Here is a 20,525-nt window from a genome sequence, read left to right on the forward strand (position 1 = left end):
TCCTGAGGCTTATGATTGGCTTGTACCTTGCAGTGAATCCTCTGTATCCATGTCTGTGAAGGTTCTCAGTCATCCAGGTCATTGTAGTCAAAGGAGCTTGCAAAGAAAAGCGTCTGAACTTCTTTAAGTTACTTGAAGACGTTTCACCTCTCATCCGAGAAGCTTCTTCAGTTCTAAGGTCAAATGGTGGAGAGTCCCAGATATAAACCCAGTGGGAGTGTCCCCCCACAGAGGGACAAAAGGACCCCCTGATGATCCTCTAATCGCCTGAGCCAAGGTGTGAAACTGGGTGTGGGTCCCAATCAGCCAGAGTTTCGGGTGAGCTCTTTGTGAAACTTGGCCCCACCTTATCATGCGAATTCCTGAGGTCAGATGGTCCAGGATGTGAGTGGGCGTTAAGGCGTCTGGGGAGGGAACTCAAAACTGGATTATAGATGGCAGAGAGTTGGTGTCGTAAACCACCGCCTCTGTTCAAAGATGGTCGCTCACAGTGGACATAGATGCTTCTTTCACTCCTCTTTCAAACCATCTGTCCTCTCTGTCCAAAATGTGAACATTGGCATCCTCGAAAGAGTGACCTTTATCCTTTCTGTATCTATGTTCATGCAGTCTTTGATATCAATACACCTACCTCCTGAAGAGTCTTATTCACTTGGTTGGTTATTGCGAAGGAGTTTCTCTTCACCATGGAAATGATTCTGCGATCATCCACCACTGTTGTCCTCCGTGGATGTTCAGGTGTTTTTGTGTCGCTGAGTTCACCAATGTTTTCTGTCTTTCTCAGCATGTACCAAACTGTAGATTTTTCTACTCTTAATGTTGTAGCAATTTCTTGGATGGATTATATTCTGTTTTCGCAGCTCACGAATGTCTTGTTTCATCTGCACGGAGAGCTCCTTTTTACTCAAAATGTAGTAAAAATGGTATGTTGTTCAGGAAGTACGTGCTCTCACTTGCACATTTACAAAATGCTCAAATACATTTTTTGTGTGACCTGAGATCAAACTTGACCTTCAATCACTGATAATACTACTGCACATAGGCTACATGCATTTTCTTTACAAAAACATAGTGCTGAATTTATATCGAGCATTTTAATATTTTCTCCGTCGCTCTCGTATTATGAACTCAGCATGAAGCTAGTTAGGGAGACGGTTGTAGCAGAAGTGAGAAATATTGCGTAAGGTGACCTCATTGGGTAGGAGCTTTTAGCTCTGCTGACAGACAGAAAAAGAGAGCAACAGACAGCTGGACAGACAGACTGCTGGTCTCCTCCGAGCTTCATTAGGAACACGATTCATCTTCCTCTGATTTTGTTGTCACCCCCATTTTGGCCTCTGAGGTCATTTATGGTGTCTTTTTTCACTAAAGCTGCAGCACCGAACACGTGCAAGCACAGGTGTGAAGTTTGTATGTCAGGATGCATGTTTACGTGCATGTGTGTTCATGTGCAAACTTGTTTTGAATGTGTTAAATGAGACCTGGGGGTGGACCAAGTGTGTTTGTGTGCACATAGTGAAGAATGGTGAGAGGCTGTTGACTTAAAGATGATTTTAAAGGGCTGTGTGAGGTTAAAGGTTAGAATTAATTTTAGGTTTAGGTTATTAAAGACAGTTAGAAGATCAACATATGTATATGTGAGTAAATCCAGATCCTTTTTCTGATCTGGGTCACCTCATGCTCTGTAACATCTCTCTATCACACGACACAGAAATTCTGGGCTTTCATTATATTTGTTATCCCTGCATTCTCACTAAAGATTTAGTTTCACTTCGCAGAGAATCTCCTTATCTCTATCACAAGTGTGATTATCAAATTTAACAGGTCATTCCTGACTCTGATGTGTAATGTGCATTACTCTCAACACTGAAACTTCTGATAAAAACTTGTTTTTGTTCCTTTCTGACGCCTATGATCAATGCAAATAGCTGACCTGACTGGCTACCTCCCTGGACTTTTTTAGGGGGGAGGTAACAATGTTTAAAACAATAACAATAATAATATTTATATTTATAACAAGGTGCAATAATAATTAATGTGCAATAATAACAGTGTGCAATACACATACACTTCTTCTTTTTTTATTACTAAGTTAATATACTGTGTTGCGTTGTGATGTGTCATATCGTGTTGTGTTATATGTAGTGCCGACGTAGGACAGTTTTCCAATTTCATTGTACTACTGTACTATGTATGACTGTGCAATGACAATAAAGAGTTATCTTATCTTATCTGTAAACCCTGCAGGTTCTCATGTACTTTAAACACTCAGTAGCAATGTTAGTCGTCCTTTGGGACAAGTTAAAATTTTGCCATCTGACCAAGGGATGTCATTGTTGCAAGAGTAAAGTCACTGGCAGGTAAACTGCCCATCTGGAGCACTAGGACACGCAATATTTGTTCTTTTTGTACAGTTATAGTTACAGACTGTCTCTACGTCCCTGCACAATCCTTATACCTAACCTGTTATGTAAATAATCCACAAAATCCACCATCTTTTCAATGACTGCAGAAAAAATGACAGCTTTAATGATGAGTCTGTGAAACCAGTCTGGTGCAGCTCACTCAGACAGACTAACTAAACAGCCAGCTGGACTTGAGTCTAATCATAGCCTAGCATCACCTTCAAGAGCACACTCATCAGCACTCCATAAAAAATATACAAGTACTTTATTTCTTGGCTCAGGGATTCGAGTTAAAGAATCCAAAGCCTGTTCCTGGAGTCAACATGTGCCCATTAGAGGAGATCGATTTTCCTCCTTCAGATCCAAATGAGGTTCAAGTGTACATTTAAATTCTGCTCCGAATCTCTTGTCTCAGCACATGTGAGTTTCATTTAAAGTCAGCCACAAAACAACACTGCAGTGTCTTTTTTTAAACTTTTGTTTGCTTGTTTTTTGCTCCACCAAACAAATGCCAATTCTACATCAGCATGGTATGAGGTAAAGTCTGGAACAGTGAAGTGGCTTCATTCAGAATCAGAAGAACAAAAAACTTTTCAAAATCCTTTTCTGGCCTCAGCTGTCCTCATTTAGGCATCTCAGTGAAAACATCGAGACAGTCACATGATCAAGTAACTATTGCGGTCACATAAAAAGTGTTTATATTTATATTTTTTAAAATGCTTCTAGCTAAAGCTGTAAACACAACAGAGCTGGACCCTTGACCACAGCTCAAGGCAAACCCGTTCCACGTCTCCAAACGCAACGATTGTTGTTTAAGGAGATGCTTAACAATTATTTAGATATAGCACTCACATTTAGTAGCAAAGTTTCTATCAAAATGTAAAACAATATTTGTCCAAATTTGAACAATTTCCCTGATATTTGTCCTGTTCTTACTACAGGTCCTACTGGCTGCAGAACTGGAGTAAAGCTGCTCTCACAGGAATAACAGCTGAAGGATGATTTTAGCTGCTTGTTTCCAGGAAAAATGTCATCTGTAACTTTCCAGTTAAATTAACAAGCAGGGTGAAAATGAAACTTAATTAAACTGGATAATATGAAGGTTAAAGAGAGCCAAAGTGAAACAAATATGATGAATTTGTGTTGCGTCTAAAGATCCAGACTAAGGAGTGAGCTGTTCTCTGGTTGGGGCTCATATTTGTTGTGAGTTGTTTATTTGGTACATGTATAGTTTTTGAGCCCAGAGTCGGCTACAGTACGCTGCTGTATATTTTCAGTTTCTCATTTGTACTGTAGCCACACAAAACACAGCAAGTTTTTCTCAGTCTTTAATTACTTCCTTAAACTGATACGATACATTTAATCTGCAGTCTTGTCGGCTTGTTAGATAAATACACAGTCAGACATACTGTCACACAATCTTGGCATACTTCACATAGCGTTAATGCAACATATCAAGTGAAATGTCAGAAGTTTGGATGGGAGCAGGTCTCAGGCCACCGGCCACGTCTGCCCCCCGCCCCGGGCCCTTTGGCCTTCGAGAGTGTGATACGATCATCAAACTGTCTCTCTTTAACGAGCTCACTAATTCACGACTTCTGGCACGGCGAGGTTTATAAGATAACTTACAAACTGCTGCTCCTTGCAGATGATCTCTTCATTTTACTACGCTTCTTCATTTAATCTACATGAAACTGGATGTTAGGGCGATTCAGGTATTGCTGGTCAGAGCTTAAAGGTCAAAGGTTAAAAGATTAGTGACTTTTTTGATTTGACATTTTCAGAGAACATGTCAGCAACTTAGCTGGATGATTTTCATGCTAGTGATGTCTTTGTATGATGAAGAAATATTTGCACGTGTAAGTTTGTTCACACAGTTCACGACTTTAGAATCTCAGCTTTTCAGGAATGAGAGAAACCATCCAGCTGTATTTTTAGCCTCGTGGCCATGTGCGCTTTAGTTTATCCAACTGATGTGGAAAAGATTTGACGAGCAAACTCTCAACTGAATTAAAGATATGATCACGACTAAAAATACATTTACAAGGTATCATCAGGTGAAACACGATCATGGCTGTGTGTGCTGTGTAGAGACAGTGTTGGGGAGTAACGGAATACATGTACCGCCGTTACGTATTTAAAATACAAAATATGAGTAACTGTATTCCGTTACAGTTACCGTTTAAAAAGGTGGTATTTAGAATACAGTTACTTTGTTGAAATAAATGGATTACACGGCGGTACTTTCCTGTTTCATATTGTGGCGGGTCAGGCCTGCTTGGGTTTTGTTTGACAGCTACGTTCTGTTGTTCCAGGTGGCAGCGTTACGGTTGCCATGGTTACAGGGTGACGCGCTCTCTCTCTGCGTGTTTCCTGGGTGAGAGAGCGCCTGTTGTTGTTGTTGTGCTAAGCTAATAGGCAGAATGCTACAGGTATAGCTCTAAAGAATGTAGCATCATAGGCAGTGTAGTCCGTGCTGCAGGGAGAATGGACTGCCATACACGTTATGTGTCTGTGAGCGAGGGAGGGAGAAAAAGGAAAAGTAGGAGCTGTCATCGAGCAAAAACGGGAGCTGGAAGCATGTAAATATAATAATAACCACTGCAGCCAAGAAGAGAGCCTGACGAGCCCAGTTGTAAGTAAGCTATTAAGACTCGACTGTACACCGTGTTCGTGTTTTCCTCCGAAACAATAAGTTCCGTTGGAGCAGCCTTTCAACGCCTCTCTCTGTCTCTGCTAGCAAAGTTGACCCAGACAACAAAGTAAAGCTAGTTTTCGGCTACGAGCCGACACAGAACCCACCGTATTAGCCAGAGGTCCCTTTACTACGGTTCGGAGCCGCGGACCTTCAGTAACAGTAATAAATCACAGCAATAGTACATTCATGTAGTTGTAAACAGCATGATAATATATTAAGTAATCCAAAGTATTCAGAACACGTTACTCTCATTGAGTAACGTAACGGAATACGTTACAGAATACATTTTGGGGCATGTATTCTGTATTCTGTAATGGAATACATTTTAAAAGTAACCTTCCCAACACTGTGTAGAGATGATACATGTATATTTGCTACTGAGGGCACTTGAAGAACAATATATTGTTTCTACAATAAACTCCATTGTGGAAGCAGCTGCTCTTTTAACTATAGATGAGAACCAATTAGCCTTGAAGTTGTTTCCAGTCCTAACAGGGCAGAGTTGTGGTTGGTGGTGTAGGTGGTTAAAGAGTGCAGTTTGGAAACACTTCAGATAAAACATCAATGTCATCTGTTTCCTCTAAAACTGCATTCTAACCAATCACCAGTGGGGTCTCTGGCTTCCAGCCACAGATGACAGCGATGAGCTCATCACAGTGTGGTGCACAAGACGCCAAGTAAAATTTAAAAAAGCCGCACAAAAATTCTTCTTTATTGAATTTTGTGTTGTTAAAGACAACATCATAAAGATGACAGATAACCAGAAAGTTTAGTAAACCTATGTCTGGTTAAAACTGTATTTTTCCACTTAATAGCACAGCTGCTTCCTCAAGCTTTTCCATGGAAACTCTGGGCTTCCATAGCAAAGCTGTGGGCCAAAAGCAAACTTACTTTCATGCGAGTGCATCTTATATCCGCAAAGAGAGTGAAAGGTACAAAAAGAACCTTGTCTTGTTTTTGATTTCACCTCTGCTTGTCATTTACGACTGCAGGTTTTTATTACGCCTGGCAGCAGTTCGGCATTCTGCGGTCAGCCACGCCTCCCGCTCTCCCTCTCCTCTCACACTCTGAAAGCTGCTGACTTTCGCTTTTCCACAGATGTGTCGAAGATACAGTAGCTGGCTTTGTCACCTTCTGAGCCGGAGAAATTGACACTAGAAGTTTCAGTGAGCATAAATAAGGCAGGGCAAGTTTATTTGTGTAGCACAATTCAACAACAAGGTGATTCAAAGTGCTTTACATAGACATTAGAAACAAAAACAAATAAAAAGCATGATTTAAAATTGATTAAAACAAGCAAACAAACGAATTAACAAACAAACAAACAAACAAAACAGTATATAAAATCAAAACAGATAAAATCAGAACAGTAGATAAAATCAATAATAAATAAATAAAAATATATAAAAAATAAGCCTGTAGCATTCAGTTTCAACTATGAAAATGATAGAAACGTATCTGTTAGTGGAGAAATTGTGATTTTAAGTTGGACTCTCAAAGTGTGCAGATGGTGAAACCAAAATAATGTATCCAGTTTATTTGTATTATGTGCAACTTTGGAGATAAAACAGTTTTGGTAATGGTTTTGTATTTTTGTGTTACTTATCATCTCCTCCTGTAGCTGAAACAGCATCATGCAGGTGAATTTAATTATCAATATAAACCAAAACATTAGCCAAATGTTCCAAAGATGTACCAAAACCGCAGTGATTGTCATGTTCGCGTACCGGCAGGCAAGGAGAGAAGGACCCAAAATGCAGGTTTCAGTGAGGCGAACTCAAAGTAACCGCTTTATTAGCAGGTTGCCGGTAAACAGCGGACCAACTAAACTGGGAAAATACAAACTAACAGGCAGCTACACACGGACGGAAAACAGAGTACAGAATGAAGGTGAGTAGACATTAACGATGCGACAGAGAACAAAGGTAACACAGGGCTAATATACACACTGCAGTGTTACGTTCCCCTGAGGGGTCTAGGCGGTGAGGGGGAAGTAACAAAAAGTGTCCGGGTCAGAAAAAGGAGACAAGAAGGCATAAGGGTTAAATTAAAGAGTTTTATTAAAGTTTCTATTAAAACTAACTGAAAGAAATGGAAAAGCCGCTATCACCATTTAAAGGAACAAACAAAACTCAAGCGTTGGTCAATAAAGTACAAAATAAGTCAAAAAGAGAGCAGCTCACTAGATACAAACACAGACACGCACCTCACTAGCTGAAAACCACACTAATGGCACTCTGGCCAAGAGCTCACCTTGCCCTGGGCTTAAATACTTTTAATTACTGACGAGAGTCAGCTGTGTAAAAGGGAAAGGTGGCACCTCAGGCAGAAGCAATTGAAGGACACTCCCACACAGGCACCTTCAGGAGGAGGCCCTGCTAGGGCCGTAACAGCAGTAATCAAGGGATGAGGCACAGGAGGGGAACAGACCTGGGAGAAATCACAGCTGACGAGACAGGGGAATAGTAAACCGAACACACTGACACCAGACACGAACCTCCAAAGTAAAACAGGAAACCAGAAACAACTTACGAGGAGGCAGAAGACGCTGCACTTAATCTAGAATAATAATCAACACTATAGAAACATACCAAAATATAAAGAACTGAAGAAGCTGGGTCAGAATGACCCAGAACCGTGACAGTGATATTATACTTAGCTGGAAAACAAATATACAGGTATGATGCTTTCAGTGCCTGTGCAGCAGAACCTTCATTATTCCAATAAATGAGGAATTTTAGCTCACATCACTGCTCAGGAGCTTCAGCTCTGCGGTGTTGGTGGGTTTCCTCACATAAGCTGCATTTTTGGTGGATTAAGGTCAACACTTAAACCTGCTCATTCAAAAATATCACCATCCATTCTTCGGTAGCAGAAGCTGTGTGCTTAAGCTAAATTTCTTGCTGTCTCTCATTGTTCGGTTCACAGAAAGATATCCTAACATTTCCTTTGAAGTATTATTCAAGAATGCATCGCTCCATCAACGACGGTGAGTCGTCCTGACCCCAGTGTAGCTAAACAGACCCAAACAAAGACACCATTATGCAGGAATGCAATGTTTTCTCATCTCCAAACAATTTGCATTCAATGCCAAAAGTTCTATTTTAGTCTCAAATGAAACGTTGTTCAAACAGATGTTTGGCAGGTCCAGGTTATATTTAGCAAACTACAGATTTAGACCAGCTGCACATTGTTCCGCATTAACATGAACATTAGCAGACATGAGAGGATTTTTCCCTTTCCCTAAAGTTGCCCCCTTTACTACCTTTTTGACTTTTATGATTTCCTAATACACGCCTTACTCTCCGAGGGATATTTGTTGTTTGATCGCTCATTTGATGGTTAAAAGTGTTTTCTTGTGTTTGTAAATAATCTGTCAGTGTGATGAGCAACAATTTCCTCAGAAATGGAGTCAGACTCTGATGGATCCCACTGCTCTTCAGATAAAATAGGAGCATCTATTCACACCTTTCATGGACTGAAAACACCCGAAGGACTTAAAACCAACTGCCAGTTCTTGAGGTTCAGACCTTTGGTACTCACAGATGACCAGCTATATATTTATGTCATGTTTTATTTTCACTGGGTCTCCTTTGTGTCCTATGTGTGTGTTTGAGTAAGAGTTGTGTGTGTTTCGGTCATTATTTGTCTCAGTTGTCAGTCCATGTTTGGTGAAATTCACTGTGTCTGTGGTGAAACTGACCTCTGTGTTAAAGTCCAGCTGATTGCAATTGCAGGAGAAAGTATGACCGCGTGCGATCCGGCTGCAATGTGGTGCTGAGGGGTCAGAACGGTGGGCCGCGGCACATACTCAGCGCTGAAAGGTTGTAACGACACATTTACAACCAGGGCCCTATTTTTGCAAACACATTGGGAAGCTTTCCAGCGGATCCTGACCATGTGTGTCTGTGAGTGCGTGCATGTGTGGTGTATAATCTTACTTACATTACTGAGATATGATCCAATCAGACATGTTAGGTCAGCATGTTTAAAATCCTCAAAAATGCATATCATTGTAAAACAACTTACATTAGAATAAAATGGTCATATATAAAAATAATTTTATTACATTAAAAGTATACTTTATAAACAATATATCATTATACAGCTACAGTAAGTATTTACACAGTCTCAGTAAGGTATTGCACTGTTATCATTATTATGTATAATAATTTTTATATTTTATAATGTTTTACAATACAAAATGAAACAAAATTAGTCTTTTGGTTGCGCATAAAATGCTACACATGAGCTGCCAAGAGCTTAGTGATAGCTAATAACAATAATAATGAGTTACATTAGCTAAACTTTGTAAGCATTTTAGGGTATAAAAGTGCTATTAAAGTGTTAATATATATTATTACTTTCAGAAAACTGTTTTTAAAGCCAAAAACCAAACAGTCAAAACCCCCTCTGTGGTCTAAAGTGGACCTCAGAGGTGTTTATGACTTGGCTCTGCTGCGGTCTATTTACAGTTCATAGCCTGCTATGACGTATTATACTCTCAGTCAAATATAGATGCAGTGCCCTGCAGAAGTTATCGCATGTGATCATTACACACTAAACAGACTAGTTAATGCAAATAATCTTGATACCTACAGCTGCTTCTACACCGGTCATTTAAAATGTTGGTTAAAGTAAATATTTTTCATTTATTTGACGTGAATCAAGCAGCTGTTAGACTCCCTCACTAACCGACAGTTTCCCAGAAAGCAAATTCCCCATAAACCATGGAGTTTTGTTTTAACAAGGGGAATTTTTCCAAAGTTGTTTTCTTAATGTTTAGAGGTTAAACATGTGGGAGGTGATTTTTTTTTCTTCTTCTTACACATTGACCACCTGCTTCCTTTCCCTTACACAACCTGATGGCTCACAGTTAAATGTAATAGAAGCTTACATCAGTATTCGCCATAGTGTAGTATTTTTTTTTGTGTTAATCTATGCAACAGAAAAACAGAAAGCATTTAAAAAGCAGTAATCTACAGTTACGAAATTAACTTGTGAATAATATAAATCGTATGTGCTCAACTTTCAAATTTAATTTCTATTCAGTTCATTTTTTAATGTGGGAATTCACAACAAAAGTTGTCTCAAGGTGCTTTGTGATTACGGTGAAGACTTCAATGATCCCCTATCAGTCGGCACTTGGCGAGAGTAGGGAGGAAGAACTCCTTTTAACAGGAAGAGATCTCCAGGAGGCTTTTGCATAGAAAGCATAGAAAGACATTCGTCTCTTTCAGCTTAGTTTTGGTAGACTTTGTTAACTTAACGCTCTCCTCTCCCCTCCATCTCTTTCGTGTTTCTGATCCCTCCTTTCCCTCTACTCTTCTTACGCGCCTTCTCCAGCCTCACCCTCTCTTTCTCCATCATCCAGTCTCCTCCCAGGTAACTCAAAGCCTCGTCAGGTTGCCTACGAAGCTGTGGCCGTGGGTTGAGGAGTGACTGGAAAAAGGAACAGGCCAAATGGGTAAAACATGCAAACTGGGGAGCTTTGGGAATGTGGTTCTTCTTTTCCAGTCCAGCCTCATCCAGATCCTGCGGGCTCTCTGTTTGTGGCTCAGCCCACATGTCCAGTTCATCGTTGGGGCTTTTACTTCTTTCAAACCACTCTTGATATTTCAGGTATGAGTGGCAGTCGCTGGCCGTTTCAGCCCAGGGGTGGCTGCCGGTAAGCATGGCGTATGTCAGGATGCCCAGCGCCCAGCTGTCTGTACTTGGCTCCACGGAAACCCAAACTCTCTTTTTCTTCTTCTCTTCACCATCCTTGATGCCATCATTTCCATCAGTTATATTGCTGCTGTCGTTGTTTCCTCGAGCAATCTCAGCCTCGGGGGTGCAGTAAGGAGAACTGTACCAGACTTCTGGGATCCTGGTTCCCCTGGACTTTACCTGGGTAAATATTGATTTGCCACATTCAGACTGATAGTGGATGCAAATATGGATAAATTCGATGAAATATGCCATAAGTCTTGTGCAGAACACATCTGAGCCATAGGCGGCTGCTTTTACTTGGTTTTCTTCTGCATCATATCTTAGCGAACAGCTTGTTAATAGACCTGCCAGCTAGATGCTATTGATATTTATGTTAGCTTAGTCCTTCATACTGACCATGCCAAAGTCTCCTAGTTTGACCCAGCGGCAGGCAGAGTCACAAAGGAAGACGTTTTCTGGTTTGAGATCTCTGTGGACAAAACCAAGAGAGTGCAGGTGGGAGAGTGCACCACACAGTTGAGCCACCACCCGCTGACAGCAGTCCTCCTCCATACCAAGCTACAGAACAAATGGAGAAGAAGAAGATAGAAATATAAAATAATTATTTCAAAGTCTAACAAATCAAATTATCTTCCAAAACATAAATACAGTGTGAGTTAAATTGTTCAGGAATCATAACTCCTTTGTTAAAATCTTTATACCTCAGGTATGATGACTTCGTACAGATCACCGAAGAGGCTGGCTTGCTGAGCAAAGATGTAGTGTGATGGTGTGGAATAGGCTATTCCCAGAGCTCTGGTCAGGGATGGGTGTGTACAGAATGACAGGGAGAGGTTATACTCCCTCAGGAAAGAGAAGAGAGAAGTAGAGTCACGAGGGAAGAACTTCAGAGCCATCGGAGTACCTGAAAGATCCAAAGATACTGTACTGATGTAGGTGTGTTTTTAGGGGATCTGGAAGCCATAATGTGTTTGTTTAGCTCCTCACCTCTCTTTCTGTGGACAGCCAACATAACCTTTCCATATGAGCCTTCACCCAGCAGCTTCAGGACCTTGAAGTGCTCCGATGTGTCCATTGAGTTCAGAGACTGAGCTGTCAGATGACACATCTCATCCAAAAGTTTTGCGGCAGCCTGGACAAATAAACACAGAGTACTGTAATCACACCAATGCTCTTCCAGTGGTTTCTTTGTTTTTTTTTTGTTTGTTTTTCTTTTGTTTTCTTTTTTTTGTTTGTTTGTTTTTCTTTTGTTTTTTATTGTTTTTTTTGTGTTTTTTTGTTTTTTGTTTTGTTTGTTTTTCTTTTGTTTTTTATTGTTTTTTGGGGTTTTTTTGTTTTGTTTTGTTTTTTGTTTTTTTTTGTTTTTTTTTGTTTTTTTTTGTTTTTTTGCTTTTTTTGTTGTTGTTGTTTTTTTTGTTGTTTTTGTTTTGTTTTTGTTTTTTGTTTTTTATTGTTTTTTTGTTTTTGTTTTTTGTTTGTTTTTTGTTTTTCTTTTGTTTGTTTGTTTTGTTTGTTTTTTTTTTTGGGGGGGGGGGGGGGGGGCATAAATTCAGTAAGACCTTTGGCTATCCCAAGCAGCTTTCTTAGATCTCACTCACCATAATCAGTCACTCAAAAATCTGTATAAAGGTGTCTAAAAATTGTCTAAAACCTATGTGACAAGCCAAAAACAACATGACCTTTATTAATTTGTATCAGTCAATACTAGTGAGAAATCAACAGGTAATCTCTTAAATCTATTAAAAGATCTTTACCGCAACAAAGTAAGTTGGGTAAATACTCAGTAGGTTTCAGGAGTACCTGATTATGTGGTTGCTTAGAAACCCGTGTAGTGATAACATTTTATATTAGTCTTGCAATTGAGTGTTGGTGGTTAATTTAAAACCCACATCTAATTGAATAGGGGGGTGAGACTGACTGGTCAAATCCAATGAAAAAAAAAAGCTTCAAGTTTGTTGACTAAAGAAAGCTAAAAATATCTTTTTGTGTTTATACTCGTCCTATACTCTGACTATGAACCTCCACTGTGTACAGGTGTCAGTGTAACAACACGATTGGCTAATATGGTTCCTGTTTAACAGGTTGTGGGTCCTTAGGGAGCAGGGATTATTTCCTCTCATAGATCTCTATTCATGAGTGTCATGTCTCCTACTTGTATGTCTTTGGCTTTGTTGATACAAAGCTTAATGGGTGGGAATGTGAGAAATCTGCATAATAAGATTTCTGGGTAAGTAATGTCCCTGTGTAAACGCAGGCTGAATAAGCAGGTTTCTTATATTTCATGTAAGCAGATGATGGTGACAAGACTCTATTTATTAATATCATACTACTGACTTCCTAAAATATTTCTCCTCTGAACTGAATCCCTCGCAGCTCTTTGGAATGTAACACCACCATTGCAGGGATGATCGTCGTCATGGTGATGCTTGCAATACTCGTTCCCGGGCATAAACATGTCTGTTAATAGCCTCGTTAAATCCCCACTCACAGTCACACACACAGCAGTGTTTTGTTTTGTCTGGTGATGTTTCCACTACAGCTGGCACCCTCGGGCCTGGGTTAGTTTGGATTAACTGTCACCATACGCATCCAGACAGGGAGCGGCTCATTACAGCTCATCAGTGAACAGCTCAGAGCTGTCAATGTGCTGCTCACAGAGGCCGTGAACCCTTCACTGAGGCTTTGTTCACACTCAGAGAATGACTCGGATCATTTTGGACAGACTTGCTCATCAGCTACCTAAATTCTTCTGCCCATAAAATCTGGTAATTTCACCCTTATTTGTCTTTAATTTCATAAAAGGGCCCCAAGAAAGAGTTACATTACATTAGAAGTTAGCTGGGAAGAAATGTACCTTATTTTTTAATCATTTGCACCAAATTAAGTTTGCATTAAGTTTCCATTTTAAAGAAATTATGATTATAACTTTGGCAAAATTCCAAGTGCCTTCCTAAAACTATGGAGTCCCGCAGGGGACATGGGAGGAAAAAAAATTAGGACGGACTTTTGCGAGATCTTGCAAAAGTTTCATAAATCTCCGAAAACGTCGGAGCACTTTTGCAAATATGTGATGTCTTGTAAACCGAGCAGATATCTGACATTTACACAACTACATTCATGCCTCAAAATATCTTAAAAGTGTATTTTGTGACCCAGAAAGAGTAATATTACAACTAAGTAGCTGCCGCCATTGTTGGAATTCAACTTTTGCGAGATCTCGCAAAAGTTTTGCGCAAAAGTTTTGCGAGATCCCGAGTTTGTTTTGCGAGATCTCGCAAAAGTTCGTCTTAATTTTTTTTCTCCCATGTCCCCTGCGGGGCTCCGTATAAAATAAATGCAACAAATATTTATCCCATGCTTTTTGATAGCTATCAATAATAATAATAATAATAATAATAAAACTGTTGCAACATCAGTGGGTGTCATTTTATGCTCTCTCCACTGGGTGGTTTGGGTGGAAACTGAACTCTAACCCTCTGAGCGTCTGTGTAATGCCCAGATTACTAAACTATCAGAGATAAATGGCAGGACCATTTGATCCTTTGCAGCAGTTTATATGTAATTTGTCAGATAAACAATTCAATTAAATTTGATTTATATAGTTCCAAATTACAACAACAGTCACCTCAAGGTGCTTTATATTGTAAGGTAAAGACAAAAACACAGAGAAAACCCCAATAATCAGACAAGACACCCTGTGAGGAAGCACTTTGGCAACAGGATCAGTAAATGAGGGAGTAAATTGTTTGTGACTTTTTAAAAATATAACATCTTCGTTATTGTGGCTCTAATAATAAGTGTTAAAACACACAGTATACATTTTAATATGCTTCTTTAATCTCCAAATATGAAGGTACATGGTTTAACTGAAGAGCAGGGATCATGATTCCTGCTCAGATAACAGGGAAAAATCCAAAGTTTTCCATTAGTGAGACTAAATGCAAAGAGGCCGTTAAGACGATGTTTAAAGAGCAGCATGGCTGACGCCCTCGGAGGTCAGAAAGATGTGAGATGAAGTCAGGATCAGTTTCAGCCTGACCAGAACAACTCCAGCAGCCCTCAGTGGGATGCCGGGCTGAGGGCCCACGTAACATGAGACAAACACAAAGCTGGAGCAGTAGTAACTGATGTGTCTCAGAGATAAATGACCTGGTGATGTCCTCTATATGAAAGTGGATCTCTGGGGACCACAAAGCACCTATAACGATAAGATGTCCTTTCTGTGCCTTTTAATGTGTCTGTGTGTTTCTTCACCTTAGCAAAACCAGAGACTGATCTTACACCATGAAGATTAATAACATACAAAGGATGCATAGAGTGAAATAATCATACTTTAATGAGTGTAGTATATGTATATCTCTATGTCTGTTCCCAAACTCGTAGATTACTGCTTCAATCTTGAAGAAACTAAGCCTTTAAGCTACTTGGGGTACCAAGATTTGTAGCCTTTGTGTGGTAATACAAAATATTTACTTCAATTACAAACTACTGTTTGTCTAAATGCACGTTATATTTTTACTGACCACCAGACGATTCAACTGTTAAGAACCGGACAGTTTTTGACCATGTTTGCCATAAAAGGCATTGCTGCGAATGATGGGTGTGGTCGTTGTACTCATACCTCTGCCCAAAATCATATTTTGCACTAATTTAGTAATTAAGCTATTTGGGTTTATGATTCACATGTAGATCAACATTTACAAATAATAGAAAACATGTGTAAAACGATCACTGTAAACAGCTGATGCTGAAATGGGCCATAAAATACATGATGTGTCCATTACCATACCATCACTTTTTATCGTTTACATGGTCCTAATGAATTTCTAATGGTTCCAAATTCTTAGTAATTAAATATATTTTCTTTAAAATTCTCAACTGTAATTGGGCCGAGTTTGATGGGCTCGACATATTAATGCACATACACTGTGAGTGCAGTGTGCATTGTATCCAGTTACTCTATATAAATTATTTTTAAATGATTGGATGAGCCAGTGTATTTTTTTAATTAAGTTTTCCAGTTTTTCCAGAGGTAAATATCTCCTTTGAGAATAACTGTCCTTGTTACACAGGGTACTTCTCTGGCTCTGACTTACCGTCATGTTGCTGCAGTTGTTCAGTTCAAAGTTGGTGATCCAAAGCTACGTTCTCCTCTTCATTTAGCAGGTGCACCAGCTGGTAGAGCCTCCACGCCGAGTCTTCTTTCCACCCACCGCACCAAAGTGCAGAGTTGTCGCAGCAGGCAGAGTTTGGTTGTAGTCTGCACTCAGTCAGGAAAACCCTTCGACTGGATTGCGAGAGGCTTTCGTGGCTGCTGCTGCTACAACCTTTATCCCAAAGTGATCTGTCCTCACCTCCCCGCCTCCTCGTGTCCTCTCTTATTGCAGTGAAAGGCGGATCCTGAAGGGTGTCATGCATGTTTGTGTGTGTAGAAGACCGTATGTTACCTCCAACCTGTCATTATTTGGATTTTCAGTTCAGTTGACCTGCGTTTTGGACCAGTTATCTCTGTTGAACATTTCACACATTTTACAATTGTGACTGTAATTTCAAAATTGACTTAAAAGCAGCTAACAATCCATAAGTGGCACTGACGACTGCTAAAAACATGACTCTCTATAAAATAATCTTTAGGGCACATTGTCATAAAAATAAAGTAAAAAAAACAGAAATTTGTAAAAGGTATGACACATCTTAAATGGCTTTTGTTCTCTGCTAAAGAATAAATGTTGGTGGTTTGCAGTGTTGGGAAGGTTACTTTTAAAATGTATTCCATTACAGAATACAGAATACATGCCCCAAAATGTATTCTGTAATGTATTCCTTAACATATTCCGTTACGTTACTCAATGAGAGTAACGTATTCTGAATACTTTGGATTACTTAATATATTATCATGCTGTTTACAACTACGTGAATGTGATTTATTACTGTTACTGAAGGTCCGCGGCTCCGAACCGTAGTAAAGGGACCTCTGGCTAATACGGTGGGTTCTGTGTAGGGCTCGTAGCCGAAAACTAGCTTTACTTTACTTTACTTTACTTCAACTTTGCTTGGAGAGACAGAGAGAGGCGTTGAAAGGCTGCTCCAACGGAACTTATTGTTTTTGGAGGAAAACACGAACACGGTGTACAGTCGAGTCTTAATAGCTTACTTACAACTGGGCTCGTCAGGCACTCTTCTTTTGCTCGATGACAGCTCGTACTTTTCCTTTTTCTCCCTCCCTCGCTCACAGACACATAACGTGTATGACAGTCCATTCTCCCTGCAGCACGGACTACACTGCCCATCAGGCTACATTCTTTAAAGCTATGCCTGTAGCATTCTGCCTATTAGCTTAGCACACCACCAACAACAAAAAGTCGCTCTCTCACCCAGGAAACGCACAGAGAGAGCGTCACCCTGTAACCATGGCAACCGTAACGCTGCCTCCTGGAACAACAGAACGTAGCTGTCAAACAAAACCCAAACAGTCCTGACCCGCCACAATATGAAACAGGGAAGTACCGCCGTGTAATCCATTTATTTCAACAAAGTAACTGTATTCTAAATACCACCTTTTTAAACGGTAACTGTAACGGAATACAGTTACTCATATTTTGTATTTTAAATACGTAACGGCGGTACATGTATTCCGTTACTCCCCAACACTGGTGGTTTGACAATAGACAGCTGCAGCAAAGGACAATGGAATTAGTCTGGATCCAGGGTATAGTCCTGGATAGCTGGATAAATGGTTAAGAAAGTGGATAGGTGATCAAGTCAAAGAAAAAATCTCACTTAATGTGGCACTTAGTCTGATAAAATTTATTACTGCTGTGATTGGAATGCAAATATCTGAGATCTGTTATTTATTTTGAATACCAAAGCTTGAGTGGTGTGTTTTTCAATGCTTTCTACACCACACCTCAGCGCCACCTAACAATGGTAGACATGCATACTTTCAAAAAGGAACACTAGCTTGGAAGAGCATGGAAGGAGAAAGTACAAACCCCCACAAAAATCTGTTGCTCTCAAAGGAAAATGTAGTCGACGGTTGGATTCTTTTCCTCATGCAGTCATTTTAGGTTCAGCACTCACTGGGAAGCATTTATTGCACTTACAGTAATGTATTGGGTTGTTTTCAGCTCCCACACGTAACTGTGGTCTACTCTTCTTGTGCAGATGTGGTGAAGCAGAGAACAGGGAACATATGAGACTACATTCCTATAATGACCCAAATATTTGATATTGCTTAGCTCGTGGGGCTTTGTGATTTTAAATCAACAAGTGTCATTCAAAAAAAGCTGAAGAATCTTTATTCAGCCTGTTTCTAATCTGTAGCATGATCAGCGTGTCTTTTATGTTCCTCTTTTTCTTTTTTCTCTGTCATCTTAAATATTCACCAGCTGCTCTGAACATTGACTTGTAAACACCAGTGAAGTGTCCTCTGGCACCGAGATGAAGAGCATTTTATCAGCTCATAGTAATCTATGAGGAACTGAACCAAACTGAACATTGGTGTCATATTTTTTAATGGTACCAATACAACAAAAACTATTTTTAATCAGCATATTGTTGTTTTGGTTATTCCCTCCTCTGCTGGTCCCTTGTTGCCCCGTTGGTCACTAAGTCAACACATTAGCACACATCATACACATATAGTCACGCCTTTCTTCAACCCTCTCTAGCTCTATATCCAGTGAAAGGAGTCTCCTGTAACACCCGGACCCCTTGTGATTTCACTGATCCTGCTCTCAGCTGCTACCAGCCACCACAGTCCACACATACTGGACAACTGCAGTGTTCCTCTGGAGGCCTCATATTAGTTACAGTGAAAGTCTGTCTGTGGGTGAGATCATCTGTCTGCGCCTACATGTCAACACGCTCATATGCAATCCTCATTATGCAAGCAACACGGTGTCACTTCAGTTCAGGGTTACAGGTCGCAGCTGGACAGTGGCAGTCGGTACATTCCCCTCATGTGTCACCCGGACTTGTGTGGGCACTTTTACCCCTGCTATTTAAAAGTTTTAGCGTTCCACTGACATGTGTGGCATGTTTGTGTTTTCTACTCAAGAAGCTAGATGTATTTATTCAGCTTTAGGGGGGAAAGTTGTATAAAACCATGTTCCGTTTTGGGTTTCAGCAGATATATCTATCTATCTATCTATCTATATATATATATATATATATATATATATATATATATATAAACATATATATAAACATATAAAAGACAGACGTAAAACTTCTGGATCTAAAAAGGGAAGTCAATGCTACAGTGCCCTGCATTTTTTCTAATAGCCAGCAGGGGGCGACTCTTATGACATCAAATTACTTTTGACTTACAACTCAGTGAAGATTTCCTAATGAGTTTATGGTCTCAGTTAAAATAGAGATATGCTTTATCTTACTCAAAGGTTGGGAAAAATCTGTGTCAAAGCAGCCAAAATATAAAAATGTCATCTCTGTGTTTCCGGTTTCACGTTCCTTTCTGGATCTTTGGGTTCCCTGATGGTTTGTTCTTCACGCCTTCATGGACTCAACAGTTTTGGATTTTGTGTTTGGTTTGTACAATCAGTAATAAACTCTCCCGTTATGTTTGTATTTCAGTTTCCTGCATCATGCACTCAAAAATATACTGAACTCAACACAGGAGATTGTGATGATCAAAACTATAAAAAACACCAGTGCTGAGGTTTTTCTAACAAGTGAGGAGCAAATGTTGAAGTAAATAATCAAAAATCTCTTTAATTATATTTAAAAAACAAACACAGACAGACACACCAAAAGTATTACACTGAGCACTTACATCAGTTTCTAAGGCAGTTTTATTAATGACTGTAAAACAAGACATACAAATATATAAATAGCAATATGATGGTTTATAGAATGATAATAGATATTATTATTAAATATTACAAAATACTTTGACGTAGAAAAATGTTTAGCTGCAGATGCCTGCATCTGCAGCTAAACTGACATACAAATACATAATATAAAAGCTTATAAATAATAACCTAATTATGTACCGAAAATAACAATAAAAAAACATGAACTGCAGGCACTGTGAGTGTAAACAGTCTGAGAGGGAGTAAAGGTCACGGGTGACAGTACCTTAGCACAGTGCATCAATACAATACATTTTCAAAGGCGACACGTAAACTGTGACATACACGTATTTTCTTATAAATAGCAAATTACATTAACGTACAGTACATTCCGTTTCCTTTTCTTAATGACAGGCAGCATAAAGAAAATCCCAATAATCCAGTAAGATTTCTCTAATTTTAAAAATGCTCAAACCTTTATCTTGCATTTTTTTTTTACTTTTTCTGTAGCTCTACTCTCTACTCACCACTTCTGACATGCTAGTAGCTTCGTAAGGCTGTACTTGAACTACAGTGGCTATTTAAGAATGCTCACAATAACAACGACAGTACATTCTGGTGCTAGCAGATTTACAATGTTCACTGTCTCAGATTAGCATGTTAGCAGGCTAAAACCGACTTATTAGCACAAAACACAAAGTTTAGTCCAGCTGGGAGTTGCAGTTTTAAAGGCATTTGTTAAAAATAAACTAAAGTGAAGTAACTGAAATTTTAAACAAATAAACAAAATACAGACAAGACGTCAAGACCGTTCATCTCAAGGGAGACATCAACATCTATTACCCCATCACTGTTGAGACGTTTAACTCAATGTTCTGTATCATGGACCTCAATCAA

At 39.5% G+C, this 20,525-nt stretch overlaps 2 protein-coding genes across 2 annotated transcripts in view; one reads left to right on the top strand and one right to left on the bottom strand.

Moving 5' to 3' along the window:
* Nucleotides 1-5,029: 5,029 nt before the first annotated feature.
* The window catches only part of LOC102781013 (N-formyl peptide receptor 1-like), a 76,462-nt gene continuing 60,966 nt past the window's right edge, over nucleotides 5,030-20,525 (top strand). The window contains exon 1 of the mRNA XM_087835404.1: nucleotides 5,030-5,040. The gene's annotated coding sequence lies outside the window, so the exon portion shown is untranslated. The remainder of the gene's footprint in view (nucleotides 5,041-20,525) is intronic.
* LOC102777167 (serine/threonine-protein kinase SBK2) overlaps nucleotides 9,151-20,525 on the bottom strand; it is a 44,145-nt gene continuing 32,770 nt past the window's right edge. The window contains exons 2-6 of the mRNA XM_087834917.1: nucleotides 15,912-16,215; nucleotides 11,803-11,947; nucleotides 11,517-11,719; nucleotides 11,212-11,373; nucleotides 9,151-10,992 (exon numbers count right to left, since the gene is read on the bottom strand). Of these exons, the coding sequence (XP_087691043.1) occupies nucleotides 10,369-10,992; nucleotides 11,212-11,373; nucleotides 11,517-11,719; nucleotides 11,803-11,947; nucleotides 15,912-15,917 (1,140 nt within the window). The 5' untranslated portion in view covers nucleotides 15,918-16,215 and the 3' untranslated portion in view covers nucleotides 9,151-10,368. The remainder of the gene's footprint in view (nucleotides 10,993-11,211; nucleotides 11,374-11,516; nucleotides 11,720-11,802; nucleotides 11,948-15,911; nucleotides 16,216-20,525) is intronic.

Source organism: Neolamprologus brichardi, chromosome 22, assembly GCF_056152115.1.
Source record: "Neolamprologus brichardi isolate AB-2024 chromosome 22, ASM5615211v1, whole genome shotgun sequence".
NCBI classification, from domain to species: domain Eukaryota; kingdom Metazoa; phylum Chordata; class Actinopteri; order Cichliformes; family Cichlidae; genus Neolamprologus; species Neolamprologus brichardi.